The 25,135-nt window shown below is 40.4% G+C and overlaps 3 protein-coding genes across 3 annotated transcripts in view; 1 reads left to right on the top strand and 2 right to left on the bottom strand.

Moving 5' to 3' along the window:
- Window positions 1-9,292, top strand: part of gna14a (guanine nucleotide binding protein (G protein), alpha 14a) — a 12,573-nt gene extending 3,281 nt beyond the window's left edge. Inside the window, exons 2-7 of the mRNA XM_010779094.1 lie at window positions 4,515-4,699; window positions 4,960-5,114; window positions 6,060-6,188; window positions 6,301-6,430; window positions 6,533-6,686; window positions 7,820-9,292. Of these exons, the coding sequence (XP_010777396.1) occupies window positions 4,515-4,699; window positions 4,960-5,114; window positions 6,060-6,188; window positions 6,301-6,430; window positions 6,533-6,686; window positions 7,820-8,010 (944 nt within the window). The 3' untranslated portion in view covers window positions 8,011-9,292. The remainder of the gene's footprint in view (window positions 1-4,514; window positions 4,700-4,959; window positions 5,115-6,059; window positions 6,189-6,300; window positions 6,431-6,532; window positions 6,687-7,819) is intronic.
- LOC104952324 (fizzy-related protein homolog) lies at window positions 711-4,073 on the bottom strand (the record flags this gene model as incomplete). Its single annotated transcript, XM_010779136.1, has 7 exons — window positions 711-1,001; window positions 1,452-1,636; window positions 2,536-2,638; window positions 2,967-3,032; window positions 3,156-3,339; window positions 3,648-3,730; window positions 3,927-4,073. Coding segments are annotated over 7 exons (1,044 nt in total), but the record flags the coding sequence as incomplete, so codon positions are not given.
- Window positions 8,717-25,135, bottom strand: LOC104952333 (vacuolar protein sorting-associated protein 13A). Its single transcript, XM_010779145.1, has 26 exons — window positions 25,078-25,135; window positions 24,910-24,983; window positions 21,873-22,004; window positions 21,540-21,673; window positions 20,750-20,818; window positions 19,267-19,399; window positions 18,551-18,608; window positions 17,974-18,145; window positions 17,599-17,752; window positions 17,230-17,376; window positions 16,987-17,068; window positions 16,820-16,889; window positions 16,496-16,610; window positions 16,267-16,380; window positions 15,497-15,642; window positions 15,305-15,386; window positions 15,027-15,140; window positions 14,756-14,831; window positions 14,100-14,263; window positions 13,939-13,984; window positions 13,629-13,752; window positions 12,809-12,923; window positions 10,566-10,651; window positions 10,214-10,337; window positions 10,003-10,077; window positions 8,717-9,878 (listed from the first exon to the last, which is right to left on the bottom strand). Exons 1-26 carry the CDS (start codon window positions 25,133-25,135, stop codon window positions 9,828-9,830), a joined length of 2,715 nt encoding a protein of 904 aa, XP_010777447.1. The 3' UTR covers window positions 8,717-9,827.

The following is a 25,135-nucleotide window of genomic DNA, read 5'->3' as shown; positions in this document are numbered from 1 at the left end:
ATTTGTGTTGGGGGGCCCGACTTTTTTTTTTCTCCAAAGGGGGGAAATCATGTTTTGTTAGCCGGATCATCTCCACATGTCTACCCTACTTTTATACATTTTTCAAATCATAAATCTAATCGCCAGAAGCAAAATGCTAACGTTATGCTATAAAGGAACTACAGCCGAGTATAGCAGGGTCGCACGACTTCAACGTCACGCCAACTTAAGATCCATATTCAAACATACAGATTCTAAATTGTCCAAGTTGAAGCGTTTGTTTGAACAGTTGCAGGAGGCAGGTACTTGCTTTCAAGCAGAACAGGGCAAACAACGGGAGTGTTTACGTGTTCGGTATGACGTACAACGGCCTCCACAACTTCTGTAGTCCTATTCAGCCACTTGTTAACAACCATCGTTTTTCAGACACGTAAACTCTTCAGAAATCCCCAGTGGGGTCACTGCTGATGGATTTAATGTCGTAGAACAAAATGTGATCCGTCTCAACACAGTTTCCAGTATTTCGAATCCCTTGGCTCTGAGACGAGGGAACCGGTAGTGGTAAAATGCTAACTCACTTCTGGGTTTTAGGACTCGTCACTGTCCGTTAGAGGGTCTCGAGCATGTTAAATGTCTGTTTCCTTGTACCCTGTCTTATCTATTTGTCCTTGTTGATGCTGCAAATGGAGCCGCTGTGATGCAGGAAACACTTCAGACCTGATCTGACACTAAAGTATTATCATATCCTATGGTATTACAGTGTAGTGAGTGCATGGGGGGTCCCTCACCAGCTCGTTGGCGTGCTTGGACCAGGCCAGGTTGCAGACCTGAGAGCTGGTGTCCATGCACTGCAGCGGCTGGGAAGTCAGCGTGTTCCAGAAGCGGATGCAGCGGTCGGCGGTGCCCCCCCCGGAGGCCAGCAGCCCGTGCTGGTGGGGCGACCAGGCGATGGCCTTCACTGCAGCCAGGTGGTCCGTGTAGGTCTGCACCGGGCTCAGGGACGAGTGGTTCCACACCAGCAGCTGAGTTAATACAACACAAATAAAGCTTTATTTATACAGAAACTTCATACACAGGCAAAATTAGTAGAGATGCACCGATTAAAAATAAATCTGAATTATATTTTGTCTTGTTTTATTTAAGTCCCGTGTTTATTGATCTCTTTTTCTTTTGCTCTGTCCATGGACGCACAGGAGGAGGGGGTTATGTATTTTCATTTTTTATTATGAAGCACATTTTTGTTAACTTCTTTTATGCATGGTTTTTATGAATCTGTTATTCCATTATGTTTATTTATTGTGTTCCTTTCTGTTGTGTTATTATTAAGTGTTACTGATGATGTGAAGAACTTTGAATTGCCTGTGTCTGAAAATGTGCTTTTAAATAAACGTACCTTACCTTCTAGTAAAAATGTCCTACAATATAAAACATGCATTACAGTTTTCATTTGTAAATAGTTGAGTGGACGGTACCTTGTTGTCGTTGCCCCCCGATGCGAGCAGCTGATGGTCGGTGCTCCACTTTAATCCGCACACTTCCTGTCTGTGACCCTGCAGACGCCGCTCTGACTGCAGGGGGGGGGTCCGCATGTCTCTCTGCAGGATCATACGGTCACGGCTCCCCGAAGACAACTGGTCTGCGTTCCAGGCTAACGCTCCTGCACACAGAGGGAAAGCTACATTAATGAAGGCCCTGCATTGACCTTTGACCCCAGAAACATCTTCACACCTCCTCCTTCCTTATTCTACTTCTTGACCCCTGCCACCTTAAATCTGAGGTTGCGGGCAAGATGTCAGTTTTGTTCAGGAAGGTTTCTGAACGACCCCGAAGTGTCATCCATGATTAGAGCTGTTCTGTTTCTCTAGGTGATAGGAAAGGAGCTTCAATGCTTCCTTTATTATCTCCTTTAGGACACACTTGACAATCCTTTTACGAAGGGAAAGGACATAATGCTGTCCCACAATTCTTTGCGGCTGCAACATTTAAAGTGAGGCAACAGTCGGTGGTTCACAGAAACAACTGATCGTGACAGAGGATTGTGAATCATGTGAGTTACGCTTAGGGTTGGGAACTGAAACTCGGATCCAGATGAGAACCGATAAGAAAATGCCTTTGTACCCATACAACATTTTGGTTCTGCTTAACGGTTCCTAAACGCGGTAGACCCTGTATTCCACCGGGCCCGTCTGCACCGCGGTGACCCGGTAACCGTGACAAGTTAATAGCTTGCCACAGGCATAGCTCAGTTAAAATAAAGCACAGCTATTGTGTAATACATTTGTATTGCATGTATATTTTTTATTTGTAAAAATGTCAGTTAAAGCTTAAAAGAATAAAGATATTTTTGTTATCTAAACGTTTGACCTCTTTCTTTTACAATTTTGGAATCGAAACGGGGAATCGATAAGAACCGGAATCGATAGATTTCAAACGATACCCATCCCTAGTTACGCTGCTTATTGATCATTTCACAACTTGTGTTTTAAACTTTGTGCTAATTTGAGATGAATAAAGGATAGCTAATCTTATAAAGTAAAAACAAAGACTCTCACTCACCGACTCTCGCCGTGTGTCCTTCCAGGGCGAAGAGTTTCTTCCCAGCGCCGGCGTCCCAGATCTGAACGAAGCCTTTGTGAGTCCCCACCGCCACCAGGTTCCCCTGAAACAGGAAAATACATGAAGTCGTGTGACCGTGCTGAAGTTCCTTTATAGCCCAACATTAGCCGCCTTTAGCTTAGCGTTTCCTTTATATCCTACTGTTAGCTTTTTACTTCAGAAATCATAAAGTGGTGTTAATACGTGGAGATTATCCGGCTGAACTAAACGCGTAAGAATCATAAACGTTTATTTGACATGGAGATCATTTTTCTGCAATAATCCAAATCACATGGAGAAATCCCATTGAACTAGGGAGATGCTGCCTTCAGGCTCCAACACAGAAATACGACATCACTGCACCACTATATACAATTCATTCCTTTACTCACCCTTTCGGACCAGCCAACGGACGTGACTGAGTCTCCCTCCACCGACAGATCACACAACCGTGTTACCTGAAGAAAACACATATCAACCAGTGATTATCGTATTCATGCTGTCAATGAACAAAACCATACACACACAGCAAGCAGTTAGCATCCCTGCTATGTATCCGCAGTGTGAGCAGTGAGCAGTACCTGGCTGGTGCAGGCGCTCCACAGGTACACGCAGGTCCCCAGCCCCACGCTGAGCACGTTCAGAGACGACCAGTCCACCAGGTTCAGGTAGAAGTCGTCCTGCAGCTCCGGAGCGTCCAGGACTTTAAACGGGATCTTTGAGATCTTTCGAGTTGGCTTCCTCGGCGAACGCAGCAGCTTCTGACTGCAGCGGGACAAAAGAGCGACATTATGTGACGCCAAAATGTAAATGTGAGTTTCTTTTAAAGATGGCAATTTTCTTTGGCCAATTATTGCAGATTTGTCCATCTTTCCAAGAACTGTAATCGATGCAGCAAACACACACAATGTATATTCTCAGTTCATGAAGAATACGATACGATAGTGTTATTATCCGAAACAGCATGAAGTGGTTCTTGCACCGAAGCAGCTACAACATCATTGGTGCATTTTTAGATTCTTTGTGTGGAGATCAACTATAACATATCTAAAAAACTCAAATGTGTGCTTTACCTTTTGTTGCTGACAGGTGATAGGGAGTAGGGGGAGATGTTCGTGCTGTCGTCCGGTGAAGACCTCTTGGTGTTTAGTGAATACTGCACACACAAATAGAAACCATTATTTCTCCACGAGCTTTGTTAAATCAACATGAAACACTGAAGACAAACTGAATAGTAACATTCTTCTATTTGATCATGTTTTTTTGAAGGACTCCAGAAAGCATTTTGTACGGTATGTTTTGTCTGATATTGTTTGATCACTGTTAAGGAGTATGAGACGACATGTTCCTACATTAAAGAGACTTCTCTTCTCTGGGGTTGACGGCTGCAGTCGCCTGTCTTCGGTCTGAGGGTCCTGGATCTTCTCTATTCCCGCTCCCAGCAGCTCGTTCTTCAGCAGAGCAGAGTAGGCCAGCCCGTCTGCTGCTGCACCATCACACACACACACACACACACACACACACACACACACACACACACACACACACACACACACACACACACACACACACACACACGGAAACTTTCAATAATTTGTCTGGTAACAAACACACATTTGTTAAACAAATAAAGTTTGCATCATGTGGTCTGAATGAGAAATGTAGACTTTGTGTTTTAAAGAGGAATGTGACAGAATGTTGGTGTGTGTTATAAACTAAGACAGTTAATACATATGAGTCAGTGCATTTATAATTTATTTCATCATAAGTAAATGACCGGTGTTTCCATTAAAGTGTGTGGAAACGCACACTGCTCTGTTGCTCCATGGCATGTTGGAATAAATATAAGACGTACATTCTTTTTAGTGACAAGCTACGAAGAAACAGACAGATGAGTGTTGAAAGATATGACAGGATTTAATCTTCACTGTATCCGACAGGCACTGGAGAGAGTGGGAAGAGTACCTTTATCAAACAGATGAGGATTATCCATGGAGGAGGATACACAGAGGAGGACAAGAGGAGCTATGCCAAACTGGTCTTCCAGAACATCCTCACCTCCATGCAGACCATGACCCGAGCCATGGAGGCGCTTGGGATCAATTTAGCTGATCCCAAGAATCAGGTACTGCTGACAGACTAAAACTGACTCTTCAACTTTTGAAATTAGTGAGAACTTATTATTAGTCTGGGGTTGATTTTAGATTCATTTTTTGGCCAAATTGATATGGATTTTCTTTTGTTTAAATGTGTTTAGCACCTTTTAATGATGCGGGAAAATACAGGTATATTCTGACGGACAGTTTAAGAAAAATAATGTTCTTTTTCAACATTTGAGCCGTTTACCATCTTTTAGTAAAATCCCCTCTGTCTTTGTGTCTATAGAGCCATGCCAACCTAGTCCTTGAGGTGGAGGTGGACAAGCTGGAGGAGTTTTGTCAAGACCTTGCAGCGGCCGTCAGATGTCTGTGGGACGATGGCGGGATACAGGAATGCTATGACCGACGCAGGGAGTACCAGCTGTCCGACTCCACCAAATAGTGAGAATTAGACAAACAGGTGTAACGTGTTGCTTAATATTATCAGAGATTCCAGCTCTGCCAAATATTCACCACATTTATTCAGAAGGTTGACAAAATAGCAGGTAATGCTTCATCTCCACAGAATAAGCACCACAAATAGGTCGATTTAACCCCTCTATGATATGGGAGAGTTGCATTTATTATGATTCAAGTATTTGAGTGTTTTTTGCGTTATTAAAGGCAGAGCTGTACTGTATCTACCTTAAGACACTGAGGTTACGTAATTGCTGTTATTTCCTGTACAAATGAATTTTGTATCAACCTGCAGGAAATGTACCTTCAATTCATAACACTCATTCACACTTGGATATTGTTTATGCTATTAATGCATGCAATACATCGATTTAGAATATTGCCATTTGACTACATTAAGACCAACACAAATAAGTAAAGAAAAAAAGGATTGTGTACTTCTTCACGTATTCCTTGAAGGCTTTGGGAATTTGGATCTTAATATTGGTATTTATCTGTACCTTGTTCTTTTCTATCTGACTATAATACAGGAGGTGTCCCTTCTGAGCACAAAGAGATGTACCTGGTCATAATGGAACACACATTAACATAACAAATCATTCAGAGCTTTGTGAGGCTTTGATATTTTAGATAAAAAGGCATAAGAAAAGTAACTGTTTTTAGCTTTTGGATGCTATTTTTAACGATACTGTAAATGCACTGTGAACTAAAATAATACATCGTTGTACTTCTCTCTTAAAGCAAAACTCTTTTCTAATGGTTTCCACTTTCACTAACTCTGACTTTGCAATTTATTCGTACAATCCCACCAATCAATCAGGTTTTTCTCATGCCCCTTTTACCTGTTTTAACAGTCACAAAATCTCCTTCATGTCAGGTATTATCCATATTTCGTCCTCTCCTTGATCTCATTCTCTTCTCATTTTTCAGCTATCTCACGGACCTGGATCGGATTTCTCAACCCTCTTATCTGCCTGACCTGCAGGATATCCTCAGAGTCCGAGTGCCAACCACGGGTATCATTGAATACCCCTTTGACATGGAGAATGTCATCTTCAGGTGAGATATAACACTCCATAAAAACAGGTAACGGTTAAACATGATACATTGGAACAATAAGCATTAAAGGCGTTGCGTACCTTTTCTGTTGTTGTTGTTGTTGTTATGGCAGGATGGTGGATGTGGGAGGTCAGAGGTCAGAGAGGAGGAAGTGGATCCACTGCTTTGAGAACGTCACCTCCATCATCTTCCTGGTGGCGCTCAGCGAGTACGACCAGGTCCTGGCTGAGTGCGACAACGAGGTGAGAATTCAGCTCAGTGATTGGCAGATCAAGTTCCAGATTTTAAACATTTTAAATGTGTGGTCCTTTTTCTTTCTTTCTATGCTGCAATGTTCATCTCAGAACCGTATGGAGGAGAGCAAGGCCCTGTTCAAAACCATCATAACTTACCCCTGGTTCCAGCGCTCCTCAGTCATACTTTTCCTCAACAAGACGGACATCATCAAGGAGAAAATCTTGCACTCTCACATAGGCGACTACTTCCCGGAATTCACAGGTGAGTTCGTTTTTAGCCACTTTATTGGCACACGTAGCTGAAATGAATGCATAGTACAAAAGTACTATACTGAGTATGATTACTATTATTTGTCCGATTATATCATGTATTCTCTCCATGTAGCCTATCAATGAGGGAATGCACAACCTCTCTGTATGATGAAGCACAACAGCACCAAAAATTACATCCTACAAAATTACATGTTGAATTAAAAAAAATGTTAAACAAAAACTGAACATTGTAACCTAAACTTCATAAAGATAGATCTGCATTTTTATTTTAGACTGGTAGTTTCAGCTGGGTCTACCTGTATTAAACCGACTGGTGTGAGGCGTACAAGGTCGAAAAGGTGGCATACACACGATGAAAATATTATTAAACACTTAACCCTCCTGTTGTGTTCGTTTCCCCCCCCTACTGGCCTGACAGAAAAAGTTTGAGAACCACTGCATTAACTCAACAAACATTAATCATCACCAAATTTCATTCAACACCCTTTCAAACTGTAAATATTGTATCAAACTACTGGTATACATGAAAAACGGCAGTAAATATACAAAGAATAGACACTGAACATGTATTGCGTGTGCCAGGTGTGATCCATGTGGGGGGATGGGCACATAAGAGCGGGAAATGTATCAAATTGTTCTGTGTGTGTGTGTTTGCCAGGTGTAATTCACATGGGGGGATAGGCACATAAGGGGGGAAAACACATCTAGTGTATGTGTGTGTGGGTGTTTTATCTGACCCGGATGGTTACTAATTCCTTTTCTTTATGGCGGTCATTTTTGACCGGGAACACCATGGGTGTTACAAAGTTGACTAAATCATCCAAAATGCAATGAAAGTGGTGATCAGCAATTGTATATGTTCAAATGTCTACTGTGAAGGATATCATAAAGCCTTAATGCAATCGAATGTAAAACAAAGAAATTATGATTGATGAAAGTAGTAAATCGGTCATATTTGACCCGAACACAAAAGGAGGGTACACACCCTGTGCACAGAGAAACATCTGAAGACCAGCATCCATTTATTTTAGATTAGGTTTGTCTATTTATTTTTAAATCTTAAACAAATAATTGTCGACTTTAATGAAAACATAATGAAATATTACCGTCCTTGAATTACAGGACCTAAGCAGGATCAATCAGCAGCTCAAGATTTCATCCTGAAAATGTACCAAGAACAAAACCCGGACAAGGACAAGGCGCTGTACCCTCACTTCACCTGCGCCACGGACACAGAGAACATCCGCTTCGTCTTCGTCGCCGTCAAAGACACCATCCTCAGACACAACCTGAAGGAGTTCAATCTGGTGTAGAGCGGCAGGACAACACACATGATAGAAGAAGATAATTACATTAAAACAAAAAATTCAGTCAATTGTCTTGGCTTTCTTAACAGTTAGATACACTGATCGATGTATGCTTCTTTAATCCAAAGGTTTAAAAATAATCTTTTGTGCCTGTTCAAATCCAGCCTAAGAGAATATGAACATTTAACAGACATACCTAACCTAATGTCTCGGTAGCTTAGTGTCTGAAATGCATTGTTTGTTTTCTTGTGTAGGCCTACTGTAGTTTCAATTGGAGCCTGTTATAGAAATGTGTTGTACTAAGTTTATATATGAAAATGAGTGTGAATTCATATCTTTGACCTATTGTGTGGGCTACTTATTTTATTAGTTTTTATATATTTTCAGAAAAGGGATCCAAGTAAATAATTTATGCTCACGCAATCGCTGTGAGTCCCTTTAGTCCTAAAGTCTTTGATTTAATATGATGTGGAATTATTTTTTGTCTAACACTGAGCCACATGTGTCGGCTGTTGCTCAAAAGTGCCTTATTTACTCAGGACAGTCACACAAACAATGAGTTTGTTTAGATGTAAATAATCCAAGTTGTGCTTTGGAGGACTCTACTCACATGTTATTTTTCAAGAGAAATGGATATATTTATGGACATTTCCAATAAACAATTAAAGATATTAATAAAGAGTGCAAGTGGAAATTTCCTTGGTACAAGAGATACATTCGAAACACATATTTTATTTTTTTTGAACGTATGGGGGAAAAATGGAACCGCTGCAGCGAACACTTGATGCTCAAAATAACACACATTAATGGCAAAAGAAATATTAAGTCTGTTAATATTTAGTCGAACTAAATTGCGATACAACCCAAAGCAATCCTTTAAAATATACAACAGAGTAAACATCAGCTGTTAATAATTAGCATTCATTTCTTTTAAATATACTTTTCTCTGCATAATTCATCAACATAGTTGGCATTGCATATGTGTGGTATAAAAACATAAAAATCACAAAAGTACAATCTGTAACGCCATAATACAGACTAGTGTGTGAGGATGAGTATATACAGATACCATATGAGATTAATATACAGCAGATTGATACACAAGAATATAAAAATAGCATGCGGCTCTCAATCATACACTGAGCAGTCTTCATCTTGTATAAAAAACGAGGAAAATGGAGAGTCAAATAAAACAGTAGTTTGAGCACAATTTGAATTATATGAGTTACAGAGCCAATCTCAAATATATATTAGTTTCCCTTATACAATCCAGTAAAAAAAAAAAAAACAGCATACAACATTAAATGGGCTACAACTGTGGTTGATTTGGCTTCAATGTCATTTAGGCTGTTTCCTACCAAGACATCATTAATATGTTTAATAACACTGAGAGCTAAGGAAATGATTGACTGAATGTGTTTGATTGAGAATGGCAAACTATGAAAATCTTCCAAATTTCAACAGCCTATTCAGGCCAAAGCAGATAAGCTGTATGTTTAAATGTGCGTCAGTTTTAATAAAATAAATCATTAAAAATCAGCAGAGCAAAATGAGTGTAATCAGAGCAAAGACAGTGGAGTGAGTTCAGAGCTTCTGTGGTAAATAAATGTACGTCAGCCGTCTATATAGCACTTGTGTAAGCATGCACACATACACACTATCACGCAGCCACTCGTCCCGACACACACCAACATACAGCCTCGTGTAATTGGACTCAAACAGGGAGGTAAACAACATGAGCATGCGGTGAAGAACAAAGGCACTGACACACACAGACTTTGTGTGTTCTTTTTTCTTTATCATTTCTCGCTCTTCTTCGTTGGTCAGTATTTATGCAAACTCTCTCTTGCATCGTCCAATCTGGCCAGAACCCACTGAAAATCAAAGCAAACCAAAGTTGGGAATACATTTTGTACACTTCACTTCATTCTGTGACTTCAGGCTGATGGATAGATTTATATATATATACGAGCATTATAGTACGAATGGTCAACTTACAGTAGCGATCTCAGGAGTTTTGAAGTTTATGATCTTCCCAAACTCCTTAGCGTGGAAGACAGACTTCACTCTCTCCTGAAGTGCACAAGACGACACATTTAGTGCTATAATAATTGTTTAAAACTAGCTATGAATCAGTATAAACAAAGGTTTCCTATGGAGGAGCATCAAGCTTCTGATTTGGATTTCAATATCGTGTTTGCTTTTGTACCTTGGCCTCAATGCGAAGTCGGCGGTCCTCAACAATCATGGGATCCTTGGTGAACTCTTCAAACAGATACTGCCACTCACAGGTCAGCTGGCCAAACGTGCCTTTGGTCACAAAAAAGATTCCCCTGGAAAAGAAAGCACATAAAAAGGGTTGGACAAAGCAACGTATATCACACATCGAGGTTTACACCGTATCGAAACATGCAGTGGAGATGATCTGGGATTCAATGATTTCACGTATTCACAGGTGTTTGTGAAAACGAGAGGAAAATAAAAACGTTATCTTAGAACAACCTGATATGAGAAAGCAGCCGGAAATGATTCTTCTCACCAGGATGCAGAAACACACTCACCTCTTGGTGATCATGAAGAAGTCTGAATCATTGACCTTGGCATGAGCAAAGTATCTGTACTTGGCAAAACGTCCATTCTCAATTTTCTGGAGAAAAAAGGGAGAATGTATATTAGCAAACAGAAAGACCAAAGAACAACTGAATCTGAATGATACTGAAACATAGATTCCAAGATATCTGTGCTCAGTGGAAATGTATGAAAGTGTGTTCTAAACAACTGCATACTGTAGATAAGCATGAGCTACTCTGGTCCTCTGCTGAATGGATGAAAATGTTGAGGGGTGACGAGGAAAAATGGGATGAAACAAAGACAAAGACAATGGCAGGTAGAAGTTGTAATGTGAACATTTTATTGAGAACAAGAGGGCAATGGAAGACAGAATGATAAAACAAACATAAAGAAATAAGGACAAAGACAAATTAAAACAAAATGATAATGAAAAGTGTTTGACAACGACTACATCTCTGAACATAAGAGGGTTTGTTTTGTAGCTTGTGAGAAAATGATGAATGAAAAGAATGGGGTTTAAATGATAAAAGAGAAAGACACTCAAATATGAAGAAATCTCACATCAATTTAATAAACAACTAAATATACAAAACACATATTCTTAAATTACTGAGAGGTTCTTCATTGGTTAATTAACTTGAACTACACTAATGCTACACTACAGCTATCTTCTAGCTAGTCTTCCTCTTCCTCATCACCAGCTCTATACCATTCCCAGTAGGCCAGACTCCGCTGTGGACACGACGAGAGAGAAGGGTGGAGGTCAGAGAACAACAGTTTCTACTCGCAGCTACACACAGACAGCTGTCACAGCAGATTAAAGACAGAACACCACTCAGACCGAGGTGTGAGTGTGTCCTCTCTTCTATCAAATAGTTATTCCGTTGTAAATATCATCTATTTTATTTTTTAGTCTAAATACCAAATGTTTGCTTCTTTCCAACTGCTTTGCTGTAAAGACTTTCCCACCCAAAATATATCAGTATAAAACTCAGGCTAAAACTATTTTGAGCCTCTCTACAACAGAAACATAAGCATGAAACCTGTTTCCAGCACATACACACTAACTAACAAGCTTAACAAGCCTAGGCTAGGTCTAAAGATGGTGATACAGATGGGCGACAAATTAAAGGGAAAAACCTGTATGAATGATTGAGGTCAATGGTCACTGAATGATGGGAATCAAACACTATGTCTCTCATAGACCTCTACCAAACTGAAGTCTTGGACTCTCCACTACCATCATCCAACATAAATGTTGTGGAGGCTAGCTGTGACCCTAAACTTCACCAAGGCTCTTTAATTTGTCACCTTCCTGTAAAGCCATAAGGCAAACAGTGTAGCTCTGACCTGAAACTCATATTCACAAGCTTCCGCCCACTCCATCCAGCTCGACCACTACATGATGTCAGCACAAAAGAAGTAAGCCACAATTTAAATATAGCTTAATGGAGCAGAACTGAAACACCGCAAAGTTTCACTAAAATGTCCAAACATGAGACCCATTGTACGGGAACAGCAGCTCCCAACCACATTCAGCTGTTCAGTGCTGTCAACAATATGGTCAGCCAGATGGCTGCTTCAGGTACTTTGTTTAAACCTTGAGGACAGCAAGGGCATCCAAATGAAGCATCATTTGCCAAACAAAATAAGTCTAATGTCAAAACACTAACAACAACAATAATATGGAGAAAGAACAGGTAGATACACTGCACAGAGGCTTTGCTGCAGTAAAATACAAAACATATTTCAGTAAATCTCAGTAAATCTTGGCCTTGGAACTGAAATAGTTGTGAAATGTCTCTCTATTGTTGCTCATGCTTATTTACGTTGGTTGAAAATGTGTAATTTGACCTTCTTAAAAACACATAACAGAGGCACAAAGGTGAATGAATTAATGATAACCGAGCTATATTAGGATATACTGTATGAGTTACGTTAAGTTTAAAGATCTTACACAAAAAGGGTCATGGTTAAAAAATCAATCAATCAATCTCTGTGCCTTCATTTACGCTCACACCCACAACTCCACTAGGCGTTTTGTGTGTGTGAGTGTGGAGTGTGGGTGTGCAACACATTTATCATGTAGTTCCCTGTCATTGATTACATTTACTAAATTCCGTTGTATTAAAATGATTGTCACAGAGCTTTTCCTAATCTTAATGAAATACAAATATTAGCTCCATGTTATTCGCCCAGGTATGACTGAGGACAGGGTGAGGTGGTGTCCTACCTGCAGCATCTGGCTGCCGAGCCCCTCCCTCTCCTTATATGGGCGTATGACTCCATCCTCGTGAATGAAACGCGGCGGTCGCAAAGAGGCGATATCTTGTGAAGTCTCTGCTGCCCTGAAAAATAAAAACAACTGTCTTATGAACTCTTATACATCCTGGATATATATACTACATAACTGCAAACACACACAACGGCTATGGCAAACATTCAGATGTGCACACACACCTAAAGAGCTCCTGCCATGGCCCAATGAGCAGCTGTAATGAAGCTGATTTTGTTTGGACAACTACTGAGCATGGTTTATTTCTGGAAACAAGCATGGCTCAAATAATGATGTTCTTACATGTTTTGGTGTTAAACTCTTTTGTGAGTTTAGCACAGATCCACGTGTCCAATGTACGTGCACATATGCAAACATACACTGGTGTTGTAAAAACATGAACACTGTAGCACATCCATTTGAACACATACACACAGTAATGAACTAGGGCTGCACTCTACCAGGAACAATTGCAATAACTTTGTTGATTATTGCTACAACGATCTAAAATGTGATAAAAACATGTACAAATTATAAAATGTACTCAGTTGTGCCTATCTGCGGCTTTCAGTCAACTGCTTGAACACAAAACAATGTGTGTTGAATAAAAGAATTAAAAAGGAAATACATTTTAACATTACCTTATTGAACATTGAACTGAACATAAATGTTAGGCATACTTTTTTTTCTTAAACATACCCAAAATACACAGTGGAATAAGACAATTTATCTTTTTATCGTGCAAGTTGACGACCTTAAAAACACATGTTCAACATACCTCTTGATCCCTTGGAAAGTACTGCTGGCCATGTCAATAATGCCTCCTGTAGGTCTGGCTACAGCACCAACCAGACCTTTCCCAACACCTTTGAAAAAGCCGGCTGCACCCTCCTTCTGTGCTCCTGAAAAATAACACATCATCAAGGTCATGGAAACTGATATAAAGATCTCCTGACATAAACACAGCTCGTACACTGTTCCAGTAAAAGTACAGAATCCACAACAACAATATTTAGATGTTATGTCATTTCAGCCAATAAGTCGTCATATCAGCAGGCGCCGAATGACCTCGGTTCAACTCAACATACCTTTGATAGGTTTGGTGACAATGCCCGTGATGCCACTGACAAAACCCTGAGGGGGGAAACAAAACACAATTACCAAGTAGCAGCAGATCATTCATTACTTTACATTTTCTCAGGTCAAAAAGGTAGATTTCTGGTTCGTTAACACAAGTTTGAGTACGTACAGACACTAATCCCTTTCCCCCCCTGGCCAGCCCCTCTCTCAGGCCACTGGGTTGTTTGTTCATAGTTTCTCGTCTTTTCTGCTGGTACTCCTCGTCCATCGTTATGGCAGCGACGCCCTTCGCCATGGCTCCAGTGATCCTGGAGGCTGCACCTGCTATTCCCCCTGGAAGGCACATAATAGTGTTTATAGTTATTATTTCTTTCATATGTCTATTTTCTCTTGAACATCTCTTGTGGGAGATATCGTTACTATTTTCTTCTTTCACTGTCCCTTCATCTTCTGTTCATATGGCAAGGAAATCTAATTTAAATAGCACATTTCTTTAACAGGTGAGAATGAGACGTGAAACCTGGCTAACCCATCCCAAAGTAGCACAAACACATACAATAATTCATCATAAGCCTGAGAAAAAAAGAAACATGTTAAGGTAACTGTTGAATGTAAACAGTAGTGAGAGATCATACATCTCATATTTGTTCGAATAACAAAAGTACCGCTACAAAATGTGTAATTTGCCTACACAAAAAACATTGAATAGTTCCTGACAAAAGGAGGAATAACGTGTTTAAATATCCCTTTATTTACCGCAGATATCCATTTCAGATTTCTGCTAAAGCGATCAAAATACTTTTTTTATAAGCGCGCCGTACTTACCTACAGCTCCTCCCACCAGAGCCTTCACCCCCAGAGCCATTCCTTCAACAAACTCCTCGGGCCCCTGGATGGCTCCCTGAAGAACCCCAGATAACAGTTATACACGAAGAAGACTTAAAAGACAATATCTCTGCTGCTTACAATCTCCAGAGTCCTATATTCAAAGTTAGAGTATTGTGTAAATGTTCCCCTTAAATAATAAGAATTCAAAGTAAGCTTTTGGTTTTGAATGCCTCAACATTGATAGTCTATTTTAGCATTACATTCCTACCTGATACGGCTCATAGAAGAAGGCTTCCACGCCCTCCGACAGTCCTCTGATCAGCCCGAAAGGATTTCCAAGTACATCCAGGCCCAGCACCAGCACATACATCTGTTTAATAGCCTGAAATAAGCAAAGATCAAAACTGGTAAGCTCAATGGTAGCCAGGATCTGGTCTTTATTCATGTTATTCAATAAAACCTTGAGGAACTTCAAAATAAATTCAATCTGAAAACATTTTATAATCTTGGCTTTTGTCCTTGTGTGCATGTGTGAATGTGTGTTACCTGCTTAGAATAATGCCTGATGACCTCCCATTGTAGCTGCTGGGTGGTACAAAAGCGGAAGGTCAACTCAAAGAAGGCCAGCCTGAAATCAAATATTAAGGACTCCTTCAGCAACACATCACACAAAAACAAAACACTGCTCCTGCGTGTGATTTATGTGTATTCTTATTTGGGCCTTCAAATGATTCTTACTTGAAAACGACGTCCTGCACATCTGTGAGCGTGGCACCGATACTCTTCAGCAGCAGGTTCAGGGACTGGACAGGGATGAGTTCCTTGTCTCTCTTCTCCTTCATGCCGTCTTCCCCTCCCGTACTCAGAGAGAAACTCAAGTGCAGCTGCAACAAAAAGACCAAAACATGACTAAGCGTGGCTGTTTATGGACACAACAGAAACACGTTATGCAGCTGGGTCTTTGTTGCAGTCTTGTAGATTTTGATGCAGTTGTATTCATTAGGGCTGTCAGTCGATTAAAATATTTAATCGCGATTAATCGCATGATTGTCCATAGTTAATCGCAAATGTTTGATCTGTTCTAAATGTACCTTAGAGGAATCTTTTTCAGGTTTTTAATACTCTTATCAACATATGAGTGGACAAATATGCTTTATGCAAATGTTTATTATCATTTGAACAATGACAAATATTCGCCTCAATTCAATCTGGAACCTCTCTCATACAATAATTCAATACAAAGTGTGTGCGTGTGTGTGTGATGGAACGTTGGAGCTATGTGCAACTCAAGGCATATGCTCGAACGGGAGCTGCCTGGACGCTGCAATCATGTTAAAAAAAATACACATGCGTTAATCGCGTTAAAATATTTAGTGGCGTTAATTTTTTGTTGCAGTCTTGTAGATTTTGATGCAGTTGTATTCATGCATTTGACTTTTCCATCACTTGTGGTGGAACAGTGGTGTTTTTGCATTTCCTAACTACACTGTAGTATACAATTTACAAACCTTGATGGGGGAGATGTGGAAGTACTCGTAGAGGCTGATGGGAGAGGTGTCAGCAGCAGAGACATGGTTCAGTTCTGTCTTTATGTACTCTATGTCCTTCTCAAACAGTTCCACCTAGTGGAATAAAACAAGCATTGGCATATACAAAAGTCAGAATGTATGACTCTTTAGATGTAACTTGTGTGTCCCAGATTCTGGACAAAAGACTCTTTATATGAGAGTATCTGACCTCCTGTTGTGAGGTCATGATGCTGGCGTTCTCAGGAGTGAACAGGTCCAGGATGGCGTACAGGAAGCCCAGGTCGAGCTTCAGGTCCATCTCTTGGATCAACACCTTGAAGTACCTGAGGTGGACAAACATTTCCATCACAGCTTTGAAGTTGAATGAAAGAAAACAGTTATTCCAGGAAAAGATTGAAAAGAAAATAGTTTTCAGATCAATGAAATATTAGAGAGTAAGGAGTAAGACTGAGCACAGAAACGGTATAAAGGACAGTGGAAAGACACTTGAGGAGCTGGGAGAAGTCAGAAAATCATTCAAAGTAAAAATTACTTGATGCGTGAGATATCAGAGTGCCCTGCTGTTCTGGTAACAATGCTGATGTCAGTTAGAGGTTTGGGTTCTGTAATAAAAATACAAATAAAATAATGTTACAAATTGAAACACTGCATACAAACAGCACATAATGCTAAACATGACGTACAAGAGGAATAGCAGACCTGCATCCATGGTGATAGACTTTGGCAGTTTCACGGGGTAAAACACATACGGGAAGATGGCTCCGGGGAGCTGGTTCTGGATCTGCACGAGGAAAGGATGCATACTTAAAGCTGATCAATAATAATCAAAATGTACCGATGAACAAATGCTGAGGAAGGCATTTGGATGACTTGTACGCCTGTAATTAGGACATATACACATACTTGATATTAAGAGTACATTTTGATTATGTGTGGCTGTACCTGAATGCGGTGGATCTGGACACGGTAGGCTCTTTGTCGTGGAGAGACGCTGTACTCCACCTTCACTGCAGGCAGGAAGTGCCTCCTGAGAGGAGCATCACACGGCTGCAACATCTGCATATCCTGGCCGTTCGGAGTAAAGGCCACCTGGAGGAGATTTACATTTGTGTTAAATTATTGAACAAGAAGGCCAGCGACAAAGGATTATGTGTCAATAATCAACCACCTGCAGCTGCAACTTTTTTAATTACATTTTATGAGTATAAACTCGACCTAAGTCACATGAAATGGACAACTTTAGTCACTTTATCTTTCCCTGGACCCGGGTTCAAATAAGAGAAGCTTAATAAACAGTATTTAGTCTCTAACCTGGAAGTTGTTATCCAGGTCAGTGATGGCGTGGTCTACGGGGCAAGACTCCATGTACTCTTTGAATTTGCTCTCCAGCATCTCAGCTTCTTTAGTGCTCATAGACTTCCACCGATTCTTCTTCTTAGGCTTTAACTCCCACACCACATCAGAGCTGAGGCAACAAAGAAGAAAGCAGAGTGTAAGGTCATTAGGGAATGCAAAGAAAGTTGGTTTTAAATAGCACATTTAAGCCACAAGGCGATTCAAAGTGTGTTGAAACAACCATCAAAACTAAATGGAAAGGAAACACAGCACAAAAGGGCTTTCAAATACAACTTCACACAGGCATTGAAAAGCCAAAACTCAGACATGCGCATGTGTATGTCGCTGTACCTTGTGATCCCAATGAAGGAGATCTCCTGGCCGCTGCTGTTGTTGACCAGAGACACGCCCACGTTCTGCAGCGACAGGATGATTTCCTGTTCGGCCAGCTGAGCCTTTTCGCTCTCACAGAGCAGCTTGTAGATGCGTAGCTCCTCAGTGAAGAGCACAACTCGCTGGAGACCTTTGGATCAACAATAAACACTTATCACACAACAAGATAAAGCAAACCAAGACAGAAATGTTGGTAGCTGTGTCTACATACTCTTATTATCTTTAATATAAAACGTTAAAACAATGCATTGGAATATGCTTTGTTACTTTGTACTGAAGTACTAATTACATGCTTAACGATTAAGCTATTGAATCAAAAAGCTTTACAAACTGTCAAGCAACCTCTTGTAAGCTGGGTATGATCACTTTTAATATATCTTATCTATTTATTTTAGCCTTTTGAAGTTTGCTTTTGAAGTGTTGTGATAATCAGAAATACCAGGAGAGGGCAGCGTAATCAAAATCTGTCCAGAAATGCGTCTTTTCTGGCAGAATCCATTTAAGAGATCTGTGTTTTAAACTATTTGTACTTTACCTTCATAGAAGGACATCACAAATAGTTTCCCCTCATTGTTCACGTTCACCCGCAGGTCCTAAAGATGGAAGAGCAGACAAACACGCGTTGTTTAAAAGTAACATCATTTTGTTAAACACAACAAAGACTGAGCCCCAGTTTATTATGACATTGTAAATTGTATTTATAAAATGTATTATCAACTAACAACTCTTTGTTTTCAAGTCAATGTTTTCATTTAGTCAATTTAGAAATGGCATGCACCGACAGTATTATGCTGGTATCACCTACTAATATGTGGAACTATGATATGAGTATCATTTTAAAAAGGGATACTTAAGATGTTAATTCAAATGGCAAAGATAATCTACAACATTGGCAATAAACCTCAGTAAACTAAACAACCAAAATAAGGATAGAGCTACTTAACTAGATATTAGGACTGTATTTCTAAGTAGTACCGTACATGCTTTAATCAACATCACAGGATCCTTTCGTTTGTTTTCTAAAAAGGTTCTATATAAATACTTGAGCTTATAAAAGTCATGAGTGTGAGGACTACAAGGTCTATGTCTAAGGTAAGACATTTAGCTTTAATGCTGAAACAAATGGCTGTGAGAAACACCTTTACTTATGATAAGATAAAGGTTAAATGAAGATGTCTGTTATAAATAAAAAAGGTATACATACTGTATTATTCCTCTACCACAAACAGTCTTATGTCTCAGGCACAGTACCTCCTCACTCTTCAGCTTCCCATTGTAAGTACCGCACTTCCAGCAGAGCTCTCGGGACCCGGTGGGTTCGGTCCAGGTGTAATGCACCGCTCTCCCAGCCTCCAGCCCCTCGTGCTCTGCCTCCTTCTGAGAGCTGCACACACCCAGACACACACACATACCGTATACGTCAATAACATTTCTTAAAACAACTAAAATTAAGAAATAGTATTCCACTCATTTGAGATGATAGAAATGAAGATATGCAAGACTACAGCACAGTAAACCAGAGGACAATATAACAGAGCCCAGCCACCAAGAATATACCGACATTACAAAGTACCTCTCCGACAGAATACACAAACTACTCCCATCAACGGACAGAAACATGACAGCATGACGGAAAGACGGCCAAACACCGAGAGAGCCCCCAATACCTCGGCTGGAGAGATAGAGTTTATATATGCATGACTACTCTGATCTCGATTCGGACGAGACAAAGCAGACATTAGACAATGGAAAAAGCCAAAGTCTACAGATGGGGATGGAAAACAAGAGTCAGCAACAGAGCTCCTGGAAGAAGCAGGAGGTGTGATTCCACCAGCGGAATCCCATCCAGACGGCAGCATTCAAAACTAGTATTTCTTTAACGCTTAGATCAAAGAAACATAGTAATACATGAGAATGGGTTTTGATGTCTAACCTGCTCCATTAACTCTGGCCCAATGGTCTATCAGTGTGCATTTCTAGCGTCAATAGAAAGGTGTGTATGTAAGCGACGCTGAGTGTTTTTAAATGCCATTTTATAATATGTTTCTGATACACTATTTCTTAATGCTCTTAATGTATTTCATTTTGGTAAAGCACTTTGTGTTAAAAGGTGCTATATAAATAAACTTGCCTTTCCTTGCTTCTTAAATAAATAAGGTTGGAAACATTATAAAAAAAGAAATTCCAGTTTTCAAACAAAATGTAATCCCTGTGTAAATAGTTGTGTTATATTTAGATTAAATTCTAGTCTAATGATGACAGCAACATTATTTCTGAATGTTGGACAAGGCCTGGATGATATGTATCTGTCATTGGTAAAGGTGAGGAGCAGATTACACAGAAAAACCAGAACCAAAGCTGTATTCTTCGTCCACATATCTTTACCTGCACTCTTGATCTGAACACACTTTGCACTCCACTGTTGAACTCAAATTAAAAATAACTAGCACTTTTGAAATGTTATACCAAATCATATTGAGGGGCTGCATCAACTGTGTGTCTTTGTCTGTGCCCTCTTTCCTGCCCCATTCATTGTTTATGGATCTTTGGAGTTGTGTTTTCATTTCATATGTAGTTTTACCACATAGTGACAGCCTCCTTCCTTCCCCATTTGCTCAAGAGAGCTCTTATACTAGCTTTCTGAGGCTGTTCTTTTCCCCCTATTTTTAATCATGAGTATCTTTCTGAGTTCAAAGTGTGTCAGAAGAGTTTTTACTTTTCCATATTTTTCTACCTGTCCTCCTCCTCTGAGAAGGAGAGGTCGAGTAGCTTGTCGGCCACCCAATTGGAATCTGTCAAAGCGCTGCGTGACCCACAACACAAAAAAACAAATGGCTATCAGCAACACGCTGTTAGTTATCATAGACTGTTTAAAACTGCTGCAACAAGAGAAAAGAGCGTCATTAAACACATATGCAAAGTACATAACAATGAAATGTAGATGTTGAACATGAATAAATCCCACTTTGTTAAAACTTTGAGCTGCTGATCACAAAGTGAGTTATATGAAAAGACTTCATTCAGAACCAAAAATAAAACACAAAGGCTGAATCATTGTCACGGCAAACATCCTACTTTGGGTTTTGAGAGATTTTCAGTTTACACTTCATTGTGCACTTCACACTTAGGGTGAGTGTGATGCATCCACAAGATGATTCAAGTTGGAGCACTATGAAAGCACATTTACAGACAACACTTATACCAACAAAGTACTGAAATATTATAAGATAAAGCAGTAGGAAAAGTCTTACAATAACTTGTCAACTGATCAGATAATTGTCCCTTAGCAAGCTGAATTTTCTACATCCAAAACAGTCCTAACCTGCTGTACATTTTTTATTTCTGTGGTAGTTTAAGAGCCCAGTGATCCCATGATGAACCGTGGTCACAAGCTTCATCCATCCTGATTCTAATATCTAACTTCTCAACCTTTTTGCAAATATATCCCACACTTACTGCTGAAACAAAACTGCACTGTATAAAATGTTAAGTTTATTTCCCTGCCTTTTCTCCTATTGTCTCACCTCTGATAAAACTGCAGTGTCTGGTCCTTTGTGTTGTTGATGATGAGGAAAGGGGCTGCGCCATCGTGATACTCAGAGAAGCGGATCGTGGCCGAGTGCTCGGACAAGTTCACATTTACAGTGATCCCACCCACCTGCAGGAAAGAAAATCATAATTGACATACTCTTACAAGATCTTTTCAAAATGCTCTTTAAGAAGAAAATAAGTTATAACTGTGCATTTCTCTCTCTCTCTGTGTGTGTGTGTGTGTGTGTGTGTGTGTGTGTGTGTGTGTGTGTGTGTGTGTGTGTGTGTGTGTGTGTGTGTGTGTGTGTGTGTGTGTGTGTGCTTACAGAGTTGTCCAGATGCAGAAGTAGGCAGTTTTCTGGTCGTGTGAAGTCAATCGTCCGAGGAGGCAACAAGCAACCTTCCACTTTGATCTTCAGCCGCTTGGTGTCGTTCTCAGGCCAAAAGGGAATGGCTGACTAAATACGGAATAAAACAAAAATATTTAATAACATGTACAGTGTGGGCTTCACCTGAAATTGATACACAATAATCATTCAGTTTAAAAAAAACCTAACCTTTAGATCTGTAATCATTGATGTAGCTTACTAGTCTAGACCTTTGATATCAAACTAAAACATGTTTAAGAGAGGCATTCATCTATAGCAGTGCTTCTCAAAATGGTGGTCCGTGAGCTCCCCCTAGTGGTCCGTGAGTATATTGGTAAAATTTCACATTTGAAATAAATAAATACATTTAAGTTATCCGCACTCTCGCGGCAATATCTCTGCAATGGAGCGAGCTTAAGTTTCAATTCCAATTGCATGATATAGCCCAGTGCAACACCGTCATCACACATGTTGCCAATTGTTTGTATCATTTTCAGTGTTTGGACTAACGCGTTACTGTAACGCAACTACTTTTTGCAGTAACTAATAGCGTTACTAGTTACCTATTCCCATTAAGTAACGCCGTTATAGTTACTGTGATTTAAATGGGTGCGTTACTGCGTTACATTATGTGATGGAACTGAACCGAATCTCCCTGCGGATGTAATTTACAGGCGAATACAGTGATGTCCTCTCACAGCACCATGGAAAAGTGAAAGTAACCAGAGAGGAGTGATGATTGGTTAACGCGAGGTAACATTTCAGGGTAAGCCAATCAGAGACAGAGTTGGGCATGTCTTGCCTTATGGGGAAAATACACACACACGAACACTTGCTATTGCTAACACACACGGCAACGCTCACCACCAGCACAAAACACACACAATGGCAGATGCAAGTATCAGCGAGAGCAGCAGCGCATTTGCAACTTGGAAATATAATCACTATTTTCAATTTGTGGGGATAAAGGATGCAAAAAATATTACGGTCAAATGTAAACTGTGTGCAGGACAGAAAGCATTGTCCACATCGAATAACAGCAATGCCGATCTCCTGAAGCACCTAACTAATGTACATGGGGCTAAAAAACTAGTCCCCAAAGACCCCACCGTCTCAACCAATGTCTAAACATATCTTTTGTGTTTTATTGTTCCACTACATTTCATAATGATAATTGCTACAATGATGGGGAGTTGTCTTTTCTCTTACTGTGCCACAGAAAAACACAAAAACTTGTATTTTTATTGTTATTTTTTTTTAAAGTAAAGCCTAACTTCGTTACTAGCTTACTTTTTACTAATTTAGGTAACTAATAAAGCTAGGCAGTTACTTTTTTGAGAGCGAGGTAACTATAGACTAGTTACTAGTTACTTTTAAAGTTAACTTGCGCCCAACACTCGCATCATTTTCAGGTGATTTGTGAATTTGTTCTAGTGAAAAACGATGTGATTTTGGATATGTTGTGAGTTAAGGTGGTCCGTGAGCTGGTTTTTTATTGGTTAGTGTGGTCCTTGGTAATGAAAAAGTTTTGTTTTCAGCAAACACTGATCTAGTAGACAGGAGAGTACAGTAATTAGAGGAAAGAGGTTGGTTTTCCACATGCACAACAAAAGAATAAGGTTACGCAAGACAATGATGTAGTACCCGAGTAAAAAAACAACACTGTAGCCAAAATATAAACATACATATAGGCCTAAATATAAATAAAAGAGGGTAACAGAATTGTAAAAGAAAAAGTAAATTTGCAATAAGTCAACAGCAGTGTTTGATCCCTGCAGCTATTAACACGCGGTGGTTAAAGTGTACTGGACATTGAGTCTATGGGCCTCAGGCAGGTGGCGGCTGGTGTAACAGTGCTTCCGACCGTCCACACTCACAACAACAGTCCTATACAGACATAAATAACCAGCGACTGCCCTAAGTGCCCATGACAGACAGTATGGTGGGTTGTTGTTACTTGTTTTAACTGTTTGTCTTAGCTTCGAACAGAGTAGGAAGAGCTGCTGAGCTCTGAGTGCTAGAGCCTAACAGCTGTGTGTGGTTTTCTGGGGAGCTCATGTTGAACATGACGTCACGCTCCGGGCGCTACACATGCATTACTCATCCTAGGACTGTACTATAGATACCTACCCAGTTCCCACGTATGTCTAAAAAACAACTCACGTCAACGCATCGTAAGCAACGTGGGCGCCAACACGTGAGCTGCGCCCCTGCTGACAGGAATATGTGACGGCGGGCTGATTCACGCGTAATACACACATGCACACAGCAAGCCGACTTCACACTTGGTATTTCCGGATCCCACACGTTAGTGTTTTTATATACGGCGTACATGTAAATAAAATCCAAATTACAGGAAAAAAGTTTTACAGTATGTATTTGTGATCCACACATGTTGTTTTCCGTTAAATCCCCGCCTGTGAACCTGCAAAACACAAGCCGGCTTTCTGCTGCATGCGATCGCTGCTGCATTGCTGTGTGGCTTTTTTGACACTCCCTGACGTCACCAGATTTTTCTACTGTGCTAATTTTCGATATTCTATAGCCCAATCAGCAGCTTTCTCAATTCTAAGCGCATACCACATGAGCGCCACCGCCCCACGGAGGCTAGTGATGTTATGCGTTGCCATGGACACTTGCATATACGATTTTGCGCATACCGTTCAGCTCGCTAAACAGAGGCGGAGCTTCAGGTGATCATGCAGAGCTGCATGTCTCCGGTCGACCCAGCAGCTGATGGCTGTGATCTCTCTCTTCCGCGCCCGGTACACTTCACTCGCGTTGTAGTGGTCCATATCGATCAGATCAGCTCTCCTTGATCGCCGTTTATAGAGAGCACCGGATCTATGTGAAGAACTATTAAGAGCCCATATTAGTCAGTTAAGATAAAGTGTTTCATTGTGTTAAATAGCATTTAAGTAGCTATGTAATTTACACGATAAAAAGCCATGGCAGGGAAACACAGACGCAAACAATGATGGGTTTGCCTCTGAGCCTGTAGGCGGCTGTAGCTTCGCGTCCAGTTGCTCCTGCCGCTCTTCACAAATGAACGGACGCTGGCCTGTGGTTCTGTTGACCAGCAATGTAAACAATGCGCACGGGAACGGGTCACGGATGCCGGCTCAGACTGAAACATGCCCTGCGTCAATCTTCGACGCCCAACCTGAGGTCGACACAGAAGCGTCAGCGCCAAAGTACACGCAGATGACACTCAGGTACAT

This window comes from Notothenia coriiceps, unplaced genomic scaffold (genome assembly GCF_000735185.1).
Source record: "Notothenia coriiceps isolate Sejong01 unplaced genomic scaffold, NC01 NC01_scaffold00019799, whole genome shotgun sequence".
NCBI lineage: Eukaryota > Metazoa > Chordata > Actinopteri > Perciformes > Nototheniidae > Notothenia > Notothenia coriiceps.
Note: the sequence above shows the minus strand (reverse complement) of the source record. Positions and strands in the feature narration are given on the sequence as shown.